The sequence below is a fragment of the Leuciscus leuciscus genome (assembly GCF_965113295.1).
Source record: "Leuciscus leuciscus genome assembly, chromosome: 6".
NCBI classification, from domain to species: Eukaryota; Metazoa; Chordata; class Actinopteri; order Cypriniformes; family Leuciscidae; genus Leuciscus; species Leuciscus leuciscus.
Window position 1 is genome coordinate 28,973,841 of NC_138730.1, and position 25,255 is coordinate 28,999,095.

At 38.4% G+C, this 25,255-nt stretch overlaps 2 protein-coding genes across 3 annotated transcripts in view; one reads left to right on the forward strand and one right to left on the reverse strand.

Annotated features, from left to right (window-relative positions):
* On the forward strand, nt 1-20,396 carry lpin2 (lipin 2). 2 transcript variants are annotated; one of them, XM_082172794.1, is made up of 20 exons: nt 1-317; nt 6,870-7,070; nt 9,161-9,256; nt 9,415-9,713; nt 9,795-9,902; nt 10,062-10,188; nt 10,529-10,877; nt 11,198-11,297; nt 11,424-11,611; nt 11,798-11,891; nt 11,994-12,063; nt 12,173-12,265; nt 12,817-12,902; nt 13,720-13,870; nt 14,573-14,721; nt 16,806-16,892; nt 17,015-17,167; nt 17,497-17,611; nt 17,946-18,049; nt 18,239-20,396. In XM_082172794.1, exons 2-20 carry the CDS (start codon nt 6,879-6,881, stop codon nt 18,384-18,386), a joined length of 2,709 nt encoding a protein of 902 aa, XP_082028920.1. In that variant the 5' UTR covers nt 1-317; nt 6,870-6,878; the 3' UTR covers nt 18,387-20,396. The 2 variants fall into 2 exon arrangements, with proteins under 2 accessions (XP_082028920.1, XP_082028919.1); XM_082172793.1 differs by lacking the exon at nt 1-317 and adding an exon at nt 3,403-4,174.
* Nucleotides 19,887-25,255, reverse strand: part of emilin2a (elastin microfibril interfacer 2a) — a 14,668-nt gene continuing 9,299 nt past the window's right edge. The window contains exons 5-9 of the mRNA XM_082172792.1: nt 23,283-23,654; nt 23,140-23,193; nt 23,007-23,057; nt 22,015-22,152; nt 19,887-21,849 (exon numbers count right to left, since the gene is read on the reverse strand). Of these exons, the coding sequence (XP_082028918.1) occupies nt 21,521-21,849; nt 22,015-22,152; nt 23,007-23,057; nt 23,140-23,193; nt 23,283-23,654 (944 nt within the window). The 3' untranslated portion in view covers nt 19,887-21,520. The remainder of the gene's footprint in view (nt 21,850-22,014; nt 22,153-23,006; nt 23,058-23,139; nt 23,194-23,282; nt 23,655-25,255) is intronic.

Below are 25,255 nucleotides of genomic sequence, written 5' to 3' on the forward strand. Positions count from 1 at the left end.
TTTAGCGGGTCACGTGACAGGCCTGTTTCTGAAGTGGCTGCGTCGCGTCACGTCACGGCCACCCGCCGCCGCTGTGTGAGCCGCTGCATGACCGGTTCGCGGTGGTCGTACCATTGATGTGACCCTCTGAAAAACTGCCCACTGTTATGATACACGAGGAAAACAGGAGAGATCCGTTCGGCGCTGAGAGGTGTAAATATTCGGTGCCGTCAGCCGTGCTCGTTCAGAAATGAATGAATAACGTCGGCGCGAGAGAGCAGCGGACAAGCAGACGGCGACATAACGTCCAATTTCGAAACAACAACAGCAACTGAAAGGTAAACATTACACGAGACCGTTTCTGAATTAACCATTTTGGTCAAATATACCATATAAACGTATATAACATGTATTTTAATGACATAAACATGTTGTAATGTGACTGTATAGAGATGTAAATGTCAGTTTAGCTGGTTGGCTAGTCGAGCTAACCAGAATGCTGATGCTGTGACAGAAACATTCTCTGTAACCGAATGTCTCGTTAAAACCAAACAAGACATGTCTTTATTTGATTTATGTTATATATTTATTCATTATTTATTTAGAATTGGTTAAGGCTACATTTTGAGATAAAATGTGCTGAGTTGTATGCAAAATACGACAATTTCACTGAACAACAGCATTATGTCACTGCATTGGCCAACTGGAATTTTGCACACTGAGCATTAAGTGTGTAAGTGAACGCGATTTTTAGACTTCTCAATAAGAACGATTACAAAACTGTTTTGCTGTAATAACTGCTACAAACAATGAGGGCTGTTAAGCAATGACAGGCTCGTACTTTAGTATTAGTGAGCATTAGGGCTGATAAAAACAGCTGAACAGGCAAACTTGCCTGAACTTGTTTACAACTGAGAGCAAAAGCACTTTTGATTTTAACTAGGCCTAAGTATTATTGAGACTTTAAATGCACGACACCATGTTAACTTTTCTCTGCATCCATATTAGGTTACCCTTCATAGCGTAGAGAGTTATGTAGTATAACCATCGACAATGTTTTATTATGACTTTGCTGTTCTCATATTATGCTTGATACCAAGTCATGTTGTTTGCTACTGAATGTCAAAGAATTGAAAATGAAACCTTAAACCTCAAGGGTGTGTAAACATTTGAGGAACTGAATTGAGTAATAGTGTATATTTTGACATTTCAAATTATATTGGCTTTATAACTCTTTTACAGCAAGAAAGAATAGGCTACAGTATATTTCAGCTGACTTGACTGCCCTTTGTAACTGAACTTGAACCGGATCACCTTTTTTATGTTATGCAAGTGAACCTTTTTATGCAAGAACGACTTCATGCCGGGCCACACATCTCATGACACAGCAAAGCACTAAAAATGTGAAGCAAAGCAGGTGGTTGATCTTAAAGGTTAGGTGCCATTTAGTAAATGCTCCATCCAAAATGACTCCTACTACATAATTTGACCATTAAAAACCAGTAGAATGGGCTAAAGTGTGCTGCTCAAAGTCATTGAGCAAAAGTGGTTTTGTTAAATTACTTTTTTAACTGTTTTGCCCTGGTCACGTCTTAACTTGCAACCTTTGTGTCAGCAGCACAGCACAGTAATAATTTTGATATCCCAACCCAAAAGCCTTAAGTTCTTGCAAGTTTTTGTTTGCTTGTTTATTATGGAGATCACTTTGATTCATAACAGAGAGTCTAGCTAAAGAATAACTGTAATTGTGTTTTTGTGTACAGCCAGATATGACTGTGCAATAGCACTGCATCATTAAAGGTCAGCAGCCTTTGCTTACTTGGTCTGTCATGGCAAATAACAGATATTTTGTACTACACCTGATATTTTTCTAATGAGCAGCAGGACTGATAACATGTACCTAACAAATACACGTGCCCTCTGTAATTAGAGGCGTTCCTGGAGACCACAGGTACACAGACCAATTTGCATCCAGTCTAGGTATTGTTTGCCAGTTAAACAGAGCAGGTGAACATACAAACCTTTGGACATCTTAGGTTAGAGTGCTTTATTTGACTAAATTGTAAATCAATAGAGACTATTCAGGATGTAAGATATATTTGCATCACATTGGCTATTGGTCGATTATTGGCTTTTAGATTTTAATTACTTGTTTTCTCAGCTGAAATCTTACTATAATATGTGTAATAAACTTTTTTTTTTTTTAATTAAAGAAATTGTTCATGTATCCATGTTTTTGCATTTCACATGGATGTGTAGTGTAAGACTATATAGCTAGATTATTCTTTATTTTTCTTAATATGAATTATTCTTCATGCCTTTTAGTTTTGATGCAGTATTGTAAATCTTGTTTATTACATTCTGTGTTAATCTTAAGGCTTCAAATAGTTACTTTCAACATAATCATTTATACCTAAGATTGTATGTTTACCCAACTCAATTTCAGACTACACTTGCAGAAACCCGTTTATTATATTTTATACCTATAACTATTCTCTAACCAGAGATTTTTAAAGACTAAATAGCACCCAGAGGTCTCTTTTCTATTAATAATGACTTTATTTGAATTAGCCTAGATCTCAAAATTAAGTAATCTATCGTGATACTGTACATTTTAATGTTGTGATGAATAAGTTTGGTCGTAGCATATAAAACTATGGATTTAAAGGACAAGTTCAGTATTTTACACTTAAAGCCCTGTTTTCAGATCGTTTCTGATGAAATAGAAAGGTTAAGACTGAAATTTGCACACATGCTGCTGGCCCGCGAATTTTCGGTTTCTGTGTTTGCACCCCCCCACCTCCACAATGGCTGCATAGGTGCACTGGAACAATCCTTCCTAAAACGCATTAAACTTTTGTTTACAAAGACGTGAAACTCACCGAATGGTCAGGGGTGTTCACTGATATGCTCACACAAAAATCGCTGCAAAAGATGCTTTCCAACAGGTGTTTTACCATTCGTTGTAAAACTGTGGACCTATTTTTCCAAACGCCTCACACCCGTACATTCTTCCGTTGAGAGCCTGAATAATAGACACTCCAGCCCGGCGGCGGAGTAATACCGTACCTCACAGCACATCACATACAAGTCAATGGAGTTGGACAAAAACTACGATAAAACCTGTTGGAAAGCATCTTTTGCAGTGATTTTTGTGTGAGCGTATCAGTGAACACCCCTGACCACTCGGTGAGTTTCACGTCTTTGTAAACGAAAGTTTAATGCGTTTTAGGAAGGATTGTTCCGGTGCACCTATGCAACCATTGTGGAGGTGGGGGGGTGCTACCACAGAAACCGAAAATTCTCGGGACAGCAGCATTTGTCCAAATTTCAATCTTAACAGTTCTATTTCATCAGAAACGATCTGAAAACAGGGCTTTAAGTGTAAAATACCGAACTTGTCCTTTAATAAAAATTTTGTTTGTTTATTTACTTTTGACAAAATTGATATATTTATAATATTTTTCATTTAATTAATTGTTAGCCGTAACATGAAAAGTATCGATCTGACTTTTAATATCAGTGCAGTCCTAGTATAGACTCAGAATTGGAACGAGATCAGTTTCATTATTGTGTCTCTGTGAGCTCCCATGCCGCTATAGAAGATAATTCTGAGTTGAATCATTAACTAAAGTAAGTCGAATGTTTGTCAGAATCAGCATGGAGGACGTTTTCCTCATGTGATTGCACAGACGGGTGCAATACAACTACTGTTTTCCTCCAGCTCCCTTTTTCAAGGCCCTTATCAGTGGTCAGCCCCTCCGGCACCCCCGCCGGAAACAAGTCTTATCTGTTGCAGAACTGCTGACCCCTTACTCTTACCTCATTGGCTAGAGAGAGTAGGTTCTTGGACCTAATTGGTTGATTTCTCAGGCCTTCTCTAATATGACGTGATTTGACGAAACTAAAATACAGCTTCTGTTATTCAAGTGTATGGACTGTCAGAAAGGTTACGGTAGTTTATGTTTATGAGAAGATCCTAGAAGTTCAGTCATTCAAACCAGGTTGGTGGGCCACCTGACATTTATAGTGTTTAGGGTGACAGAGGTAAATGGATTCTTTGTAAGGGAGGAAACTCTTGAGGTAAACGGTGATGGAAAGACTCCATCCTAGGGCAAAACCAGAACTCTCTGGCAGCTGCACTGAGGACAACAGTGAGCAAGATGAGTCCTCATCCCTTAGGGCATCATCATGGGTGAGTGAGAAATGCAAATTAGATAGATCATTGATAACTGGCTGGGTGTGGAGTAAAGACTCCAGCTAAGCTTTAATTATCTGATCAGCAATTATCACCAAAAATGACTGCACATTGAGTGCATTTATGTGCGCATTTATCATGCACTGATTATGCCTTATGACATGACAGTGTTTTAGGTCACGTAATTGCCCTAAAACTTTTTTTTTTTATCAGGTGAAGTAAACAGTTTATGCAAAAACAGATTGACACACCTATTTTCAAATCTTTTGTAATAAGTGGAGTTTTCCAGCTAATTTTTATTTAGTCTAAGATTTATGTTTGTTTTTTAGCGTAATGCTATTTGTCAGTGACTGGGGATTGCATCCGAATGGATTTTACAAATGATTTCACAAATGATTTCGTTAGAGTAGTTACAGTTTTTGACAATAAAATTATTGAATGAAATGAATTGTGTTGTGTTAGTCTTTCAGCCTTTTATTTGCTTACGTTCTAAAACATTCACAGCCTTCAAAAACTTCTGGGCTTACATTAGGAGCTTGTTATGTTTAGGATATGAAATTATTGAAAAAGTATAGTTATAAAAAGAAATTGGTATTACATAATGATCTTTTTTTATAGTTGTTTGAACTATGTCCAGTTCAGTTTCATATGGTGTGTTGGAGCAATTAAAAGTTTTAAGTGTTTTGCACTTAACTTTTCACAGTAAGTCTTAAAGACTCAACTTGACCATGGGTGTCATGTTTGTTGTTCTGTTCTGTTCTGTTGATTTAAGGCTGTTTTCTGAGAATCACATATTTAGATAAGTGGAGATTGCTGATATGAGTGTCACAGCTAAGATCCATGCTCACAGTGTACTCTATAAATTACTCTGCAAATACATTGTGAGACTGGGGTCAATTGTTCTGTTTTGCAGAATCAAACATTTTTGTCAATCAGTGTCCCTTTTCAACAAATGTTTTCATATACACTACCATTCAAATATTTGGCATCAATAAGATTTTTATTTTTAAAGATAATACTTTTATTCAGCAAGGATGCATTATATTAATTAAAAGTGACAGTAAATACATTTACAATACTACAAAATAAATATATTTTAAATAAATTCTACTTTCTATTCATTAGAATGCTGAAAACATGTGACGACTTCCACAAAAATATTAAGCAGCACAACTGTTTACATTGATAATAGGAAATATTTCTTGAGCACCAAATCAGCATTTTTTAAATGTTTTTTCAAGGATTATGTGACACTGAAGGCTGGAGTAATGCCTGCTAAGATTCAGCTTTTCCATCACAGGAATACATTAAAATTTAAAATGTATTAAAATTGTTATTTTAAATTGTAATAACATTTTAAAATATGACTCTTTTTATTGTGTTTTTGATCAAATGTTGTTATTATTGGTATAAATTAGGGTGAGCATAAGAGACATAAAAACATCTTACCAACCCCAAACTTTTGAACAGTATTTCATAAGGTTAAATTAATTAAATGTCTATTTAGTACAACTTTTTTTCTGCCAATTTTACCTCTACACAACACATAAGGTACTGTTTTGAGCATACTCTGAAATATTAGAGTCTGACATTTGAAAGCATACTCTATGTACTGACATTTTTTAACAGTAATGTGCAGCATATTATACATTTTACTTGAAGTGCACTTCCTATTAGGCCAAGTGTTATTTACTCTTATGCTGTGCACAGCTTTTTGCACATCCCTTTTCTTTTTTCTCATTAAAGGCAACTGCAGTGTGCAGAAACCTGCTTTATATGGTTTATGTTAATAGTGACTGTTGTGCTAAAGAGAAAGTAGGTTAGCCATGGGTGCAAAGTCTGTTAAGACCTTTCTGGCTGCCCCTATGGTTAGAGAGAATGCTCTACTTTTGTTATTTGCCTTTCACCAACCCCCCAGGTATGTATACAAGCTGTGATGGTATCTTGTGATTTCCTTGATCTGATGTTAAAAAAAAAAGCCTATTTTCACATCATTAGACCTCATAACAACTAAAATTAGCCATGTTGTTAAATCAGAATTACTCATCGTCATTATCATAATAATACATTCCAGGAATAGAGTTTCTGTGAACTTCACTAACACAATCTACTGGGAATTAATTGAGCATTTCGCCTCGTACCCTTGGCATTAACCTTAAATTTAGACATGATTTTTTTTTAAATAATTTAAAATAGTTTTATTAACAATTAAATCATTGTCATAGATAAACATGCTAGTCAGTTCCAGATCCAGAACAGGTCTTTTATACTCGTTAAACAGGTACTGGAAGTATGCCTGTAGCAATTCAACGGAAATGTACATTGATATTTACATTCAAAGTATGTCAGAATTATAAAAAAATGTCTCATCCTGTCCTTATGACACAGTTGTTTGTCATAAGTTTGTTCTCTGTTTACCTTTTTGACCGGGGTGTTGAAACACATTCAGACGACCACTCATGAAACAGCATTAAGCCGTCTGCAGGTCTGCTGATAAGAGTTTTAAAAAGGCAGACAGCCAAAGAGAAATGAGACTTTCACTTTCAACATGAGTAAAGGGGTGATTTTGCCACATTTGCCATGTACAAATATAGTATTGGAAAAGATTTACAAAAAGAAAGAGTAGTTCTTGTTTTGCAGCTTTTGTTGTTTTATGGTTAAATGTGTTTTGCTTTCTGTTCCTCTTTTTTAGGCGGGCACCATGAATTATGTGGGGCAGTTGGCAGGTCAGGTGCTGGTGACCATGAAGGAGCTGTATAAGGGCATTAACCAGGCCACGCTCTCAGGCTGCATCGATGTAGTGGTGGTCCGCCAGAAGGACGGCACCTACCAGTGCTCCCCTTTCCATGTGCGCTTCGGCAAACTGGGTGTGCTGCGCTCCAAAGAGAAAGTGGTGAGTACTGCAGTGCAAGTAGGATGTTTTAAAAAATAAATTAAATAATTGTGGGCTCGTCAAACAAGTCCAAAGCATATAGTTTTTTCTCAAGCAACTTGAGTTTCTGGAAACTTTACATAACAAAGAAAAAAGAAAAATCCACAGACAAGTCGCTGTCAATATAATTGATCTGAGCTTTGGACAATGTTAGCTTTTCTGCTTTCCAGGCTGGAATCTATTATGATAGTATTACTCACTATTGTCTTGTACTAAAATGTCTGGATTTTAGAGCAAACACACGTACAATCAAGGAAGTTCAGCTTTAATCTGCCAGAAGTCTTCATGATTCTGATATCTTCAGAAATGCCTTCATCTGTGCCTGTCTGTGATGGCTCATTTGAAAATTCTGTCTTTGTACCAGCTCTATAAACATGTTTCTGTGCTGGCATGTTCATGTGAAGATTCCTGCAGAGGGTACTGCATATTAACAGACAGTTTTCCATGTGTTATAGGCTCTGTGAGCGTTAACAGAACAGGCTAAATCAATGCTTGAATGGAAAGACAGGAAAATCATGATTTATTTATCATCTTGTGAGAGCGGAAGCAGTGTGTACAGTTGTTCTCATTTAAACACAGTGAAATGTTGTAGTTGTTGAGGAAATGGGCTGTAGTAGACTTGATCAGTCTGTGCATTCTATTCTAAGTGTTTATCTCCAGCAGTAAATAACAAGATTGTAGGCAATAAATAACATTTGAAAGCATTCTTGTCATATTGAAGCCATTCTGATGTTTTCAATAATCTATAGTACACAGGCAGAATGTGTTAGTGTTTAGCATAAAACATTTAACAGTGTGCATGAGCAACAGCAGTAGATGGGGGATGGAACATTTCTCACCATCTACAGGATGTGTGAAGAGGTTTAGAAAGAAGTGGTCGCTATGGCAACAGGTTTCTATGACTAAAAAGAGATAGGAAATGGAAGCAGAGGAGTAAGAGTTTTGTCAAGGTTGCCTCTGTGATTGGAGAGATTCACTTCCTTTGAAAGGTATTTCAAGCTCAGTTTTGCCATTTTTAATCCCAGTTTCTCACTGGAGTTTCTGTCAGAGACTGTGGTGTAACGCATTCGCCCACAGTGCAGATAAAAGACAGCTGACCTCGCTCTCTTACCACCATTATGAAATAGATCTGTGTTGTTTAACTAAATAAATTATATTGCTGATACAAAACAGTAAATTAAGAGTCACAGCAACATCCGTCCCTCTCTTCTCACTATGCTGTGAAGTTAAATCCAGATTTTGTTGTCCATAAGCACACAAGTAAGAGAGCTCTCTGTTCGAGATTTACTCAGGGTCATAATTTATCCTGACATTAATATTTTGTCCCATTACTCTGCACCCAACAGGGTTGCTGGGTACATAAATCACCCAGCTACTGTGATACTGAGGCTCAGATGCCTAAAAATAGACAAAACAAGTTGGAATGAGAGGAGCCGAAGAAACAATTTTGAGAAAACAGAAAAAAACAGGACACAGGGGAATAAATTGTATTTCCTTGGAGGTCTGTCTGAAGCATAATGTTTCTCTGGATGTCATCTGAGACTCAAACAGCTCGATGTCAGGCTGCCGTTGTGCTGGGTCGCAGTATCAGGTGTGTGATGTGATCATCTTAGTTTGCAGGTCATCTGGCTCAGAGCAGCACATATTCACTAATTGTGTTTGGTGGCTACTGGCAAGATCCTCCTCCATGGGTAGTGTGTCTCCTGTGAGCAAACGATTAAAACTGCATGGGTGGACAAGAGAGGAAACCTTCTGTTTGTCCAAGTTTGGATGTGTACTTGTGGGAGAGTGAAAAGTCATGAGTTGAGAATGGAATCACAGTGTAAATGTCAACGGATATTGGCTTTTTAAGGTCATCTAAAACACATGCCGTACATAGATATTTTTTTTAATGAAAATATAAATGAACATTTCAAAGGTCAGACATCTGATTTAGAATCAAAGTGTCAGACAATTAGAAAAGCACAGGTCTTAAGTTATAAGTTGTAACTTATTGAAAGTTTGAGGCTACATCTTGGCTGTTTTAAAAGAATCCTCTGCACTTCCTTCAGATTGACATAGAGATCAACGGGGAGCCGGTGGATCTTCACATGAAGCTGGGAGATAATGGAGAAGCCTTCTTTGTGCAGGAAACTGAGGAGCAGAATGTAAGTCCCCTAGTTCTCAGGTGCTGTCTCTCATACTAATCACTGCACCAAACATCTTCATATGTTAGTATGAAAATGGCATTTTGTTTTGAAAAATATTTGCATTGCAAAGACTGCTTATCTGCCATTCTTTAATGGTGTCTCCATTTTTTTTCTAGGAGATTGTACCAGCTCACCTGGCCACTTCCCCCATCCCCACTGAGAGTCACCTGTTTTGGATCGGAAGCGATCACAGGCCAAGTCAAAACCTGGATGACGATCCACTGGACCCCGAGGACCCTCCTGATCCCCCCTTTGCCAGCACAGGGGGAGCCAAGAAGAAGAAGAAACGGAGGAAGAAGCATAAAGGCGACCCACGGCGAGAGGAGCTGACCCCACCTGCCGTCATCAGCCCTTCAACAGAAGACATATTTGAGATGGAACTGAGTTCTGATGAGGACGCTGCTTCCAACACCAGGTAACCAAATCACAGATGCACCAGACCTACTGATATCTGATGTTGTGGACATCTGTGATTTAAAGGAAATCTTTCTTTCAGATCATCTTCAATCAATACAGTTCGAGAAGTTGAACCCAGGATACCAACAGTCCGTCATTCTTTAGACAACTACCCTTACTCTGACGGAGACTGGTCTCCATCAAACAGGTTTGTTATATTGCCACACCTCAAAATATGTTGTTCCTTATAACATTGGAGGACTGGCCAAAATAGACTTCGTTGTCTTTTTTATTTTTTTTACTTTCACTTTCCCTTTTGCTTTTACCTGTTTATGTGAGTTGCTGTTTGTTGTTATATTTTGAGCAGTCATGCCATGTCAGAGGCCTTTTCTCCCAAGAGTGACTCTGAACTGGTCGTTCGGCCCTCAGAGAGCCTGCTCAAAATGGAGTCACACATGCAGTGGACATGGGGAGAGTTTCCAGAATCTACCAGGGTACATGTCTCAAACTTCTTTTCTTTGAAATGTATGTTATTTAAATGTATATCATTCACATGAAAAGTACTGCAGATTTCCATAGAATCTGAATGGCTATTCTTCATAATGTTCTAGATGTGTTTGTTTGTTTAATAAATAACAAATTTGATCATATTTAAATCCATTCTGCTGGAAAATCCTCCAATTTTTTAAGAAAATCATGAAAAAAAAATCTGCCTAGGCAAAGTAATAAGTGAATATAGAATGCAAAATTTTTTCTTTTTTATGCTATGATTTTGAGTTAACAGGTCATGAATAAATCTCTGCTCATTGCCACTCTCAAAAATGTGATTCCCAGGTTTCTAAGAAAGAGAAGATGGAGCTTCCGAAGACTGTGACCATAACGCCTTCAGAGAACACTCACTTCAGAGTCATCCTCAGCTCAGAGGCCATGGAGACGGATGAAAGAGAACGGGCCTTAGGGGCTCCTGGCTGTACCATAGTAAAGCCTGAACCCCGCACCCCTGTGACCCCCAAAACTCCCACGGAGTTGGAATTGGAGACGGTACCTAGTGGAATGTTGACCTCCACTCCTTCATCCATACTCCCTGCTGCTCCCACTGCTCCCGTTGCTGCCTCTGCTGCTCATGTAGGTGCAGACATGGGAGATGTTGGCCCCAAGACTGACTCACCCTCCAAGAAGAAAGGTCGGCCTATTAAGCATCACTCCCTTTCATACTCTCAAGGAAATTCTGCCCATAAACTGATTTTGCCAGTGACGGTTATCTTTATTTGATAGTGAAAGTGTGGGAGTAGATAAAGTTTAAATAAAGTTGATTAAGGCTGATTCATGTTTAACAAGCCTAATTCAATGTGTTCTTGAAATAAAAATTGTGTACCTAAATCAATCTAATGTAGTTCTGTCAAGATAATGCCTCCTCAGTTCAGAGGGCTTGTTTTAGCACTTTAGAGCTTGCTGTTCTGATTACTAATTTAAACCTAAAATGCTGACTGCAAATTTGTTCAGGCGTCCCAAAAAGAAGTCAGCACCAAGGCCCAGAGGACATCTACCTGGATGACCTTAATGTTCTGGAGCCTGATGTTGCTGCTCGTTACTTTCCTAAGAGGTAGAAAGCGAATCACACATCTGACCTACAGTATATTGCTTTTAAGATTAGATTACGGTACTTGGAACAGTTCATAACAAGTTTATCAGGTGTCAGGTGACCTTGATGTGTTATGTGTATTCGCAGTGATTCAGACTCCGGCTCCAAGCACTGGATGGATTCTGGGATGCACTCAGGCTCTCAGTCCCCACAGTCTGTGGGCAGTGCTGCGGCCGACAGTGGCACTGAGTGTCTGTCTGACTCTGCCAGTGACCTGCCTGATGTCACTCTGTCACTGTGTGGAGGACTCAGTGAAAACGGAGAGATTTCGAAAGGTATCTGAATCTTTCTGGTGTGTTCATTCATGGTGTGGAAATCACAGCTGTAGCTGTGGAAACAGTGGATGTGTTTAATTCTGTTCATTATAATAATTAATGGATTTAGCACGTGCTTTTATTCAAAGAGATTTGCAAATGAAAATAATTCAAGTGATTTAAATGTCTCTTTCTGCTTGTTTCTAGAAAAATTCATGGAGCATATCATCACATACCATGAATTTGCAGAGAATCCAGCTATCATAGACAATCCAAATTTAGTTGTTAAAATGGGAAACAGGTTGGTTTGGATTTAAATAAAAAAAATATATATTATAAATATATTTGTATAATGCTCACATTAGTAAGTAAATTGCCTTTTTTGTTCCTTGTTTTTTTTTAGGTATTACAATTGGACATTGGCTGCCCCTTTGATCTTAAGTTTGCAAGCATTTCAGAAGAATTTACCTAAGGTATTTTGTTCTCCCTAATAGTATATTTTTTACTTCAGAAACCCTTCAAAAGTGCTGTGACGTACTCTCAAATAGTAGGTCAAATAGCTGTTGTCAATTATATGTTCAGGCTACAGAGGAAGCTTGGGTGAAAGAGAGGATGCCAAAGAAATCAGGCCGTTGGTGGTTCTGGAGAAAGAGAGCAGACAGCACTATTAAACAGGTAAGACCAGAGCGTTGTGACCTTTAGATATGTATACCATTTTAACATAAAGGTTTTTATTAAGTTATAATCAGGGAGTAGGAACAAAACCTTTAAGCAGTTATTGTTCTTTTAATCCCACTAGTCTTTAGACTTCTGTCAGCAGATCTGATTACACAAGCATCAACATTCACCTAATTGCCTTAACAAAAGGACAAGCGCATGTCTTTGTTGTAAAGAAGATGAATTGTGCTGCCTCTGAGATCTTCTCTCTAGAGCTTCTGCTGTCATTCAGGCCTCATACATCAAGCTCCTTCGCTGCCCTCATCTGGCACTTCTGTAATTAGCACCACTTTGCGGTGTGGAATTTTACAGCCTAGAATTAGGCCAGGCAGCTCATCAGACTATTAGTAATAACCTGGAGGCATGAGGATGAAATGGTCATGTAGTCAGTCACAACATGTCACAACAAAAGCAAATGGTGACATGTTTACACAGATTTGTTATCGCAGTTTTTAAATGTGTGGCAGTGTGATTTGATGTACTAATGCTTTTTTTGTCTTGTTATACAGTCAGAAAGCACTGGAAAGCTGGAAATGAAGCAGTCCCAAATGGAGGACGGCAGCTCCTCTTTGTCAATGGAAAGTCATGCCCGCAAGTGAGACTATGGAATATGTGCAGATAATAAGGAAACTGGTTGTTGTCCCTGAATATAGCCGAAGGTTATGGACTATCTATGTTAACTGGCTTAGTTGTACAAAAACAAGTAAAAGATAAAAGTATCAGTTTTATCCTTGACCCTTCATCTGATGATTGTTGACTAGTTTTTCCCCCCTTAAAGGGTTAGTTCACCCAAAAATCAGTAATTACTCACCCTCATGTTGTTCCTACCCCGTAAGACTTTCACTCATCTTCAGAACACAAAGTAAGATATTTTTGATGAAATCTGAGAGGAAATTTTATGAAATCCTTCATAGGCTGCAAGATAATTGATATCTGCCAGCCAAGAAAAGTTAGTAAAGACATCGTTAAAATAGTCCAAGTGATTATTTGGGGGTTTTTTTGCGCACAAAAAGTATTCTCGTCGTTTGCTAAACTTAAGGTTGAGCCACTGTAGTCACTTGGACTATTTTAACAATGTCTTTACTAACTTTTCTGGGCTGGCAGATATCAATTACCTAGAAGCCTATGAAGGATTTCATCAAATTTCCTCTCAGATTTCATAAAGAATATCTTGATTTGTGTTCCGAAGATGAACGAAAGTCTTACGGGGTTGGAACAACACGAGGGTGAGTAATTACTGACAGAATTTAAATTTTTGGGTGAACTAACCCTTTAATACACAAGAAGTGAATAAGGACGATCCAGCCTACTTTCTGTTTTGTCTCATTCTCTGTGGTGCTCTTTTAATCTAAATTAGGAATGGATGTAGTTGCAAATTTAGTTCACTGATTCCCTGTTTGCTTTGAGTGCAGAGTGGACACCAGGGACTCATCCAGCGATGAGGAGGGGAAGGAGGTGAGCGCTGCCGCATCGTCAATGGAGCGCAAGGTCCATTCTGAAGCACACGGCCACACATCCACTCACTCGTACCGCAAGTCCCTGCGCCTCTCCTCTGACCAGATTGTGAGTCTACATTTTTGTTAGGAGGAGACGGAAATATTTAGTTCTATAGACATACTCTATGCTAAAACAGTCACTTTACACAGTGACTATTATTTACATAAGCATCTTCAACACTTGCTTAAGTGGTTTTGACTGAAAGATCCAGAGTTCTGTTGCCTGTAGTGCAACTGCTCTCTGTGAGTCAGTTGATTAAAGCTGCCTCTTAAGCTTCCTTCAGGAATTTATGTAAAAGCTCTGTGACTCATTCTGAAAGGGTAGTGTCATGACGTTGATTTGCACTAGACCGCCCCCTGTTGGCAGGTTGAGAAGCAGTTATGCAATAGAAAATCTACTTCATTAAATAAAGCTTATGTCTTTTCATAAATTTATGAGTTTATAAATTTATGAAGACTTTTTAGTGTAGATGAACTGATTGCTTTGCAAAAATAAATCTCAGGACTCGGGTCAAATTCATTTGAATCTTTAATCTTGTTTCTATTATTCAATTATTAAAGGACATGTTTATTTATATATTTTGCAGGATTCAGCAGTCAAGTGTGTGGTGCAGAGGATTATGTATCAATTAGTTAATTAATATTAGTTAACTATACAGATAATGTCACAATTCTAAACCCATAATGTGTTGCAATTGTGGTAATACAGATAGAAAAGATGCTACGTGGTGTTAAAGAGATGCATTGATCAGGTGGTATTGACTTACAGGCTAGTTTGAAACTGAAGGAAGGACCCAACGATGTGACATTCAGCATCACAACACAGTACCAGGGCACGTGCCGCTGTGAAGGCACCATCTACCTTTGGAACTGGGATGACAAAGTTATCATCTCAGATATTGATGGAACCATCACCAAGTATGTATTCCACAGACATGCATCACATTAATAAAAAACATTTGCTGGGTTGTTTGTTGAAAATCCACCTTTGTTCTTCATTTTTATAGTTTACTGTAGTCATGAATGAGGGGAAAGGCTGAGGTGTGCATAAACATTTCCATTAGTTACTGCAGGAGGACTCATTCACTGCCAGGTTTTTTACTGCCAGAACCAAAAGAGGTTTATAGATCAAGGCCAAGCTTGTTTCATCAAAAACAAGTACTCTGGGTATGTGGCAAATAATGAACCGCTAATAATGATCTTGCATCGCAACCCACTCCACTAACGCTTACAATGATGAAGATAGGGATGGGGCCGATCCGATCCAGTATCGGTATCGGGATCCGATACCAGCGTAATTCACGTATCGGATTTTCCCGATCCAACCTGCGGAGATATCCGATATCCATGAGTAATGTCTGCGCTTTAACGTTGTCTGCTGAAATGACTCCAAAAGTGATTCCCGCCGGCTAGTCTTCTAGCTGGCTGCAAACTGCGGAATAGATTTCCTAAACGGAGGCGCGGCTCAATGAGACAGAGTTATGAGACACGCTCCAGCTCAGGAAATCCATTCCGCAGTTTGCGGCTAGCCAACAACGTCCGCTGTGTGGAAATACTTCACACACTGGAAACACCGCAGAGCAAGACAGCAAAATGCAATGTTTGCGAAGCCGTAATTCAGAGCTCTTTGAAGCTCCCTCGCGTCGTACAACACAACGAACGCAATCAAACATTTACAAAAACACCACGTTACTGTGCGTTCACACCAAACGCTAATAGCGCGTCAAATTCGCGTCTACCGCGTCTAGTTGGACGCTTTAATATTTTGAATCCATTCGCGCGTCCAGAGAAAAATTGACGCGCATAAAAAACAAAAGTTTGAAGCGAAATTGACGCGCGTCTGAGGCAAAATCCGCTTGTCTGTTTGCAAGATGCTGATGTTGATCGAGCATTCATCGAGAGAGTTAACGTTACTGCATAGGAACGAGGATCACCCTTCAGATAGAGTGTGTGTAAGATGTTTACACTTGCACTTTTCTTATATTTCAACACTCAAGTATTTGACATTTTGGGAATGTAATAAATATTGACATGACAATAAATTTGAAGCCCTTACAGTTGCATATTTGTTTTCAGAATGGGATTATTCCTGTTTTTCTGACTTCCTTTTCTGACCTTATACTTACCTCAAGTTGCCTTTTGGGATATACATGCATACATACGTACATATCATACTTGCCTGTTGAGAGAAGTTTATTTCAGCATCATATAAAATAAACAATAATGATAATAATAATATTAAAGCAAACAGCTCTGGTATCGGAATAGTATCGGTATCGGCCGATATCCAAATTCAGGTATCGGGATCGGATCGGAAGTGAAAAAATGTGGATCGGTGCATCCCTAGATGAAGACAATGTGCCATTTAACGGACAATGTCTCCCTGAGTTTTACTGGCTTGTTTGATGGAGTTCACAGCTCCAGTATTAGTGTGATACCGGTCTGCCATTTTTGGTTTTTAATTACTGCAAAGCCGGCTGTAATATAAACGCATCTATGCAAACGAATGCTCTCCGCCTCCAGACTCGTGCCCTCAGTGGCTGGTGGGTGGCAAACATCAAACGGGCAGATTGACTGCCGCTTATTATTTCTCTGACCTGCTTGCCTGACACATCTCTGTGAGTCTGTGAAGCAGGGCGGCTGGCTGTGGGGTGCGCCCAGACCAGGGTTGGACTAGGAGGAGGATGTCACCATAATGAGCCAATTTAAATCTTGCTCTCTCATAATGCCACTCAGAAAGAGTCTGAGATAAAACGCTAAAGTGGGGAGAGGATCCTCATTAGTAGATGACACAGAGTTTTGCCCAAGCTGAGAAAAAAAATCTCTCTTCTTCACAAGTCTATTAGTTCTAAGAATAAAAAGAATGTCAGAAGCTATATTTAGGAACCCAGTTGAATGAGACTTGGACTTCCTTCTAAGTAGAACAAATATGCGCCAGAGGATTTTGCTCCTTTCGTTTGCTAGTACATGCCATGTTCACCCGTATGTTTATGTGCTTTCAGATCAGATGTGTTCGGACAGATTTTGCCTCAGTTTGGGAAGGACTGGACGCACCAGGGCATTGCTAAACTGTACCACTCCGTGGCTGAGTGAGTTTGCATTCTTAATCCTCAACCCCATGAAAATGCATTCCTCGAAGACATGTTTTAAAAGGGCTCGACTAAGAGTCTTGAAACACTAGTTTTGATAAAAGGGTGCTTGTGTTTTCCAGGAATGGATATAAATTCCTGTACTGCTCAGCAAGGGCAATTGGCATGGCAGACATGACGCGAGGTTATCTGCAGTGGGTAAACGACGGAGGCATTATCCTGCCCCGTGGACCCCTCATGCTCTCTCCTAGTAGCCTCTTCTCGGCATTTCACAGGTATTATACAAACTTCATAGTTTTTAAGTGATAGGTCAACCACATTTCGTTCCAAACAGGTATGACTTTCTTCTGTCGAACAGAAAAGAAGATATTTTGAGAAATGCCTGTTTTTTGTCCATACAGTGGAAGTCAGTGGTAACCAAAACATTCTTTAAAATATATTTTAATTGTAAATGAGTAAATGACAGAATTTTCCTTTTTGGGTTGAACTATCCCTTTAATAAGCAGAATTAATTATAATAATAAAAAAAACAATGAAGCAGAATTCATATACAAGTTCCAAGTAGTTGATTTAATATATTCCAAATGTTTTCTTTGTCTCAAAGGGAGGTGATTGAGAAGAAGCCAGAAATCTTCAAAATCGAATGCCTTACTGACATCAAGAACCTATTCCTGCTCAACAAACATCCCTTTTATGCTGCATTTGGAAACCGAACGAATGTAAGTTGGACTGCAGTTAACTTTCTTTTCAATGCATGCTGACCTCAGCAGCAGAGTCAAAGGTCCGCATAAAGATTTATGTGTGAGGTTTAGAACTTAGAAGCGCTGTCCCCTCAGGCTACACGCTCATGACCAGCTGCTACAGACCGGTCAGCTGAATCAATTCTAATGTTTGGGTGGATGAAGACATTGGATGTTTATTCAGGCACGATTCATCATAAAATGTCAGAAACTAGCATAGAAGGATTTTTTTTTTTATGGACTTTGTGGAAAGAACAGCACAGATTGTCCTGAGTTGACGACTGGAGTCTGATCTTCTGACTGTCTATTTCAGGACGTCTTTGCCTACAAGGAGGTTGGAGTGCCACTCTGCAGAATCTTTACGGTTAACCCCAAAGGAGAGCTCATACAAGAGCAAACCAAGGGCAACAAGTCCTCGTAAGTGCGCACATTGATCTGCAGAGTTACATAAAAGTAACTCTGAAGTCAACCTCAGCTGTCAATGATTATGCTGATGCGAAGGTGGAGAGCTGATTCTTGAACTTTGTTCAAGGTCTTCTTGAGAGTCGAAGGGTGCTTTTGTTTGTTTAGCTGTCTTACACTCTTTCTCTTTCTGTTTGTGTGTAGGTACAGTAGATTGAGTGAGCTGGTGGATCACGTCTTTCCCTTGCTGAGTAAAGAACAAAGTTCAGCTTTCAGTTTCCCAGAATTCAGTACCTTCTGTTTCTGGCGTCAGCCTATTCCTGAGATCCGTCCGGAGGACCTGAATTTATAGACCATGCCTGAAGGCCCATCTATTACATGGTCACGGTCATCCCTGCCATTGGAACCATTAAATGGTATCCTGCAACATCTCACATCTCTAGTTAAAGACAAATAAAGTGGCCACCGTATTCCAACTGGGAAACATGAACTCCACAAAAAAGAGAGAAAACATCAAAACACACCCCAGAGTCACATTAATGGGATGTAGGCAGAACTTCCACAAACTAAAACACCTGGTGCTGCTCCATAACAATATTTCTAATCTGTATCATTTTGATTAGCTGCTATAAGTTAGGCTGCTTCAGATCTGAAGGAATTTATTGCAAATGGGCTAATGTTTACAGTATTAGAAAGACGATCAGTGGCCTATTAGCCAGTGGAATGAATGTGCACTGCACAGCTGTTTGTTTGGGTATGTGTAAGGTTAAAGGTGGCATAAAAATATGCTTACAATTGAAAGTAATGAACAAAGATATTCTTTACAACCACTAATTTGCATTTATAGAGCATAGATTATTTATATACAAAGGCTTTAGTTAGAACTAACTAATTAACATGCACTGCCTCTAAGATGTGGTGACGGTATGACAGTGTGAATATGCATTGCCAGATGGTGTGAAATGAGCTCTGAATCTCGTAGATACTGGAATACAGAATGAGCCGTGCCACGTGAGGACACAGCTCATCATTTACAGTTCAGCAGATTTAGCACGTTCAGTCTCGTATAGTCGACTGGATTTGTATGAAAAGTACATCGAGGAGTTCATTGTAATTGGGCTTTCTTGTTATTTGCCAACTGTTGACATTTTCATCGTCTGGTTGCTGCAGAACGCCTTACCGATCGCACTTTTTCAGCTGCAACCAAGAGAGGAAAAACATCAGATCGTCTTGCACTTAACTCACGACGGAATTGCAATAACGTTCAAAGCTTTTTAGCAGCCTTTTGTGCACAATGTGAGGATTTTATGTAAACCTCAGCAAGAGATCTGTATTAAGTTATGAAGAGTGTAGTTTATATTTGCTTTCAAAATGAAGGTATGTTCTACCTTGAAATAGGCTGCAGCCCGTGAGAGAGTAGTGGTATCAAATGGTCTTTAACATTTTATTTTTATTTTCCACTAACCAGGCCTTTGCATGCTTCATTTGGAATATACATAGGACAGTTTATGTTTTAAAAATGCTTTGATGCTGTCTGTTGGGGTAGACAGTCTGAAGGCTTGTCACGTTTTCGCTATTGGACGGTCTTGAGCTGCAGAAACTGAGGGTTTATTATTGGAAAATATTGAAGCTGATGTGCAAGTGAAGGAAAAAAAAAGTGATCAGATCTTTTTCTACTTGATCACCATTGACTAATGTTCCCTTTTTTCCACTAGCTGGTCTCTAAGCTCTTGGCTACAAATGGGGTTTGGTCAAGTTGCTTTAGAATCTCATAAGGGTAAGTTTTAGAGCACTGTGTGCTGGATGTTAAAATAGATGTACAGAATTAGAGCACAGTAAAATAATTTCTTTATGTGTTTATTTAAGTCAAATCATTGTTTAGGGAAAAATTGGGGCATTTCATGGTTCAGTTGACTTGTGATTTAATATGTGTGTTGCGCTTCTTGTCTGCAGTTATGATGTTTGGAAGTGAAATATGTTTATTGTTAACAAAGGAATCCCATTCTTTCTATGAAAGTAATACCTCTTGTGTGAGATGAACACACTCATCTTGTATGAAACTAAAATTGATGGTAAAAAAAAAAAAATGTTAACAAAAAAAGCCTCTATTCATTGATGAAAATGCTGTTATAAGTGCTGAATGTGTTTTGTCATTCCTCTTGATCTTTGATGCCTTTTGTTTTACTTGCTTTTATTTCTTGCTGTGTACTCGAATGGGATGGTGTGTTTCATGGTTTAACTCCACAGGTTCACATTGCGTTTGACCAGCATAAATACCTTTAAATGGATAATTGAACTATAAATTTACAAAAACTATGGTTTGGACAATGTTTATGAATCTATTAAAGATGTATTTAATACAGCGGTGTTGACTCTTTATATTGCTAATATAATTTGTCACAATGAATGAATTGTTCATTTGCTCTGCTTAAGAATTTTTATTTTTTTCAATATTTTGTTAACCTTTAATTAGTAGAATAGTGTAGATGAGACATGAAGTAATGGAGAGGGGAACAGGCAAAGGACCTCAAACTGAGACTCGAGCTCGGGTTTGTGGAGGAATATCCCAGTTTGTGGAGGAAATTAATTTGATTATTTTTTAGATTTATTTAGATGAAATAATGTAGACTCTTCTTCTTGCTAAAGACGACAGATGAGTTTTTAATTTTCAACACCCAAATGTGAATTTTGCCGTAAAAAAAAAAAATATATATATATATTTGTCTCACCCAAAGTACATTTTGTTACACTGGATTGTAGCTGTGCATATATATATTTTTAACATCTTTTGAAAAAAAAGAAAAGAAAAAAAACCATACCCTAAAAATAACATGCACAAGCCCTTCAATCTTGGTATTTGTTTTTATTAAATTTTTTATAGGCCTAGATAAAAATATTTGCTGTAAAAGTGATATTCAAACTGAACTGTTTAACCATTTTTAAAAGGATAAAAAAGTATGCATTTGTTAATTTAATGTTGAAAAAATATATATAAACCTGCTTTTACATTTATAGATATTTTTTAAGATCACAATTTTACAATAAACTATATAGATTGTTTCAAATATACGGATTACTACTTAAAGCTAATGGTATGCTCAGTTTCTTTGGCAACAAACTTGTTGCATTGCTGATGGATATTTTAACACCTCAAACACACTCCACCTTTAAAATTCTAAGTAACACAACTCAATCTTGTGTTTCTGATAAATAACCAAAACCAAACTATTACGTAGTTAAGGTGCGGTCACATTTACAGTTTTTCAGCAAATTTTCGCAGGCCAAATCCAGTCATTTCAATAGGAATTCATGTGATTGGGAATTTGAAATATTTCGCAAATACGTTCAAATTGGTCAAGCCAATTCGCCTCCTTAAAAATTTTACAGAAATTTTGCTAATGAGACTACACCTTTATACTTGAGGCAACATTCTGAATGGTTAAGTTTGTATTAAAAGTCACATTAGTAACCCTCTCAGTGACGGGGTTATCTCTTTGCTTGCGGGGAGTAGAGGAATATAGCGCTGAAGGTGGAGAGGATCTCTCTGGATTCTGAGATTGCTAGCTTCCCGGCAGTGCGGACCAAGGCCACGGTGTCACCTCGCCGGAGAGGGAGGATGAGGCTGAAGGACGCAGACCCCCCACACGCGCACTGATCTGGGGTCAGCCGCGGGTGGCCACTCCAGTAACCCGCTGTGTCCAACTTCTGCACGCTGCGATTGGACACCGAGAGCACAGCTTCTGCGTGCTCGCCCTGCGGAGCTGTTAGAACAGCAGTCACCAAATAACGGCCGTCGGTGGGAACCATGAAGATCCCTGCAGAGGGGGAGGTGACACATCAGCGGCCAAATAGGATATAGGTTGGACACTGAAAGCCCATACGGGGAAACCTCTAAAAACTATCAAAAGTGTCTTCTTGAAGTAAAACCAGTTAGGAAACACAACTTTTATCTCAAATAGAGTTTGAGGGTTTCTGTTTACCTGTCTGAGGGTTATAGTGTCCTCCATCATTGACTAGCACCCTATTAAACCGGATGATACCAAAGTCCCCTGAGAAAGTTTGCCGTGTAAGGCCAGCAGAGAAAGAAAATGGGTCCGTCAAGGAGTTCTGCTGTGACACTATTGGGAAGAAGAGACATGCATGAAGATCACATGTTTGAGAGATGTTTCGGGTTAGACATTCTGATCTTGACAAATACATTTTGATTAGTCCAAAATTAACTTTGACATGCCTGCCAATGGTGAGTCAGAGACATTTTTCACTGGCCATGAAACCAAAAAATTCTTAAACAGTTTATATCTTATTTTATTATTTTTATACTATTATAGTATTTATTCATATTTTGAATTTGATATTGTACTTAATTAGTTAAGTTTGTGCTTTTGTAATTTTATTATATTTCTAAATATTTAGCTTTTATTTCACTAGATTTCAGATATAGTCATTAGTACTTCAGCTTAAACTTACTTTATTTATTTCAGATATATTTCAATTAACAAAACAATTGTTAATATTTTTAGTTATCAATAACAACACTGCCTTTGACAAATTTATTTAACTTTACTGACAAATTCATTGCGTTTTAAGCATAAATCAAATACACAAAGCATACATCAATTTATTAAGGTCTATGTTATGAAAAACGTAAGTAAAGTCGTTAGAAGGCACCCATATTAAGAGTTTTCTTGATGGTAAAGTTAAAGTATGTCATTGATTTGAAGCATACACATCACTTCCATCTGACTATCAGTTCCATTTTCCCATGTGTTATGTTGCAGTTCCTAATAAAGTTATCAGGCACTGACAAGGAATTTGCCAAAGCCCATTTTTGCTTGCAACTTGCACTTGGCAAGTATTCATTTTGGACCCTGTTCACAAGTTACGAAATTGTAAATAGCTGGAATATTTCAAAATCCTTTTTTATTACAACATAATCTGATATTAACTATTTTATTGTATTATAACTTGTTACCTGGAGTAGCAATGGGTCTTTGATATGTAGGACTCCACGGGACATGGGCAACTGAAATGAAAATTAATTTTTAGCAATATTTTCACCTAAAATATGTTATAAAGCAAACACTGAAAAGAAAGAAAAAATATACCTGATGAATGAGGTTGTTTGGTATCATATGAGACAGGACTGACAGGAGCATAACCTGTGGGAAGAGGGGGAAAAAACGACCTAATTTTGTGATGCTTCAAGCATGCGCTTCCAAATATTTCTATTATTAATTCTACTTCATACCTGGAGCACCAGCAAATCCTTTCACAGGTGTTTTTGAGTCCTCTGAGCTCTGATCCCGTCTGACCGTGACCCTGCGCACATACCCAGGTGGGCCAGCTTGGCCCGTGACCACCACTGGCTGGTGTACGGCAGGTTGGTGGGGATGAACGGGATGGATGGGATGCCTGGGGTTGCCGGGTGGCTGAGGTAAGTAGGGCTGGTGTGGGACGTATGGCTGGCGCACATGGGGTCGGCCAGTGGGGACTGGCACTGTTCTATGGGGTATAATCAAAGGTATGTGGAAATGAGGAACATGAGGTCTCATGGGTTGTGTTGGAGCTCTAGTGTCAGGAAGTGGGACAGACGCAGGTCTCGCTTGTCGAACAGGCAGTCCTGTGAGAAAAAATAAAATAGAGATTTAGGATAATAGACCCAATTGGCCATTAAATAAACAGGTTAATAACATACACTACCCATTAAGGGTCTGTAATTTTTTTTTAATATTATTACAATTTAAAATATAGTTTTTATTAGAATACATTTTATTTTTGAAAACAATTGTGTCAACGATATGAAAAAAAAAAGATGAAAAAAAAAGATTTAAGACAGTTGCAAGAACACAAGAAATGTGCTCTTTGTATTCATGTATTCATTCATATGGTTTCGAAAAACGTAAAATTTGATGGCTGTTTGTGTGTGTGTGTTTGCGCGTGTGTGCGTGTGTTAATGAGGTTAACATGTTTTTTCTTCATTATGGACACTTGACAGATGTACGACTCTTACATTTTTACTTTATACCCCCCTAAAATATCAATAAAAAAAATGATTGAGTAATTTAAAACATCATTATAGAAGATGTGTAAGTCATTGTACTATATATGTGAATTACATTTTGAATGTGTTTGGGATCAATTAATCGATAAAAGGGAGATTTCACCCAAAAATAAAAATTCTGTTATTTACTCACCGCCATGTCTTCTTAAACCTGTATGACTTACTTTCTTCTGTGGAACACAAAATAAGATATTTTGAAGAATGCTGGTAAATAGTTTTGGTCACTACTGACTTCCATTGTATGGAGAGAGAGAGAAAAAAACAGACATATCCCAATATAGGCAAAATATCTTCTTTTGTGTTCCACAGAAAAAAAAGTCATACAGTTTGGGAATGACTTGAGGGTGAGTAAATGATGACAGAATTTTCATTTCTGAGTTAACTGTCCGTTTATTAGATAAACAGGACATCACTGACCGAAACACAAAATGTAGCCTAAGGTTATAGGAATGCCAGCTTGCCAGCCCTCTTTTTAAAAGCATCTATAAAGCATTTTAATGGCGTTGGACACAAATTGTAAAAGCTGTTAATCTTTGATTTTACTAATTTTTCAGCCAAAGTACTTTTGCCAATGCTTGTAAATAAAACACCACAGAGAGCTTTAAATGTTCAATTCAAGTGTTTTTGAACTTCACACTTTGGTAATAAAGGCTTTTGGTTATGCAGTGCTGTCAGTTTGGAGTCTAATGAGGGAGAAAATCTTTTTTTTGTTCCAGCTTACACCTCCAGCCCTCAAGATCTTGCACTTCTCTCACTCTTTTCCAAAACCTTGCATTTATTTCTTTAATCCCCTTTCACTGACAGTGGGTTACAAGCTTTTCTACAGCGATGTGAGAAAACAATTTTCCTGTCCTACCAGATGCTGCTGTCTAAATTGAGAAGTGTAATGCGTCATTCCTGACATTAGGGTCTATTTGGACTCCGGATTCTATTGGCTGTAGTAGGAAGTGATTCAAAAGAGGGGCGGAGCTTGAGTCCCATGGGTTCACTTCAAAGCTAATCAACTCATACTGGCAAAATGGACACAGCTAAAATCCTGCGTCAGTGCCGTTTGTCTGCATTTAAGATGTTGCCCAAATATCGGATTTCACACAAACACATTCCCACCCACATACATTAAATCTCCCAAGGGATAATATGCATCTATCTGTGGGTTTCCC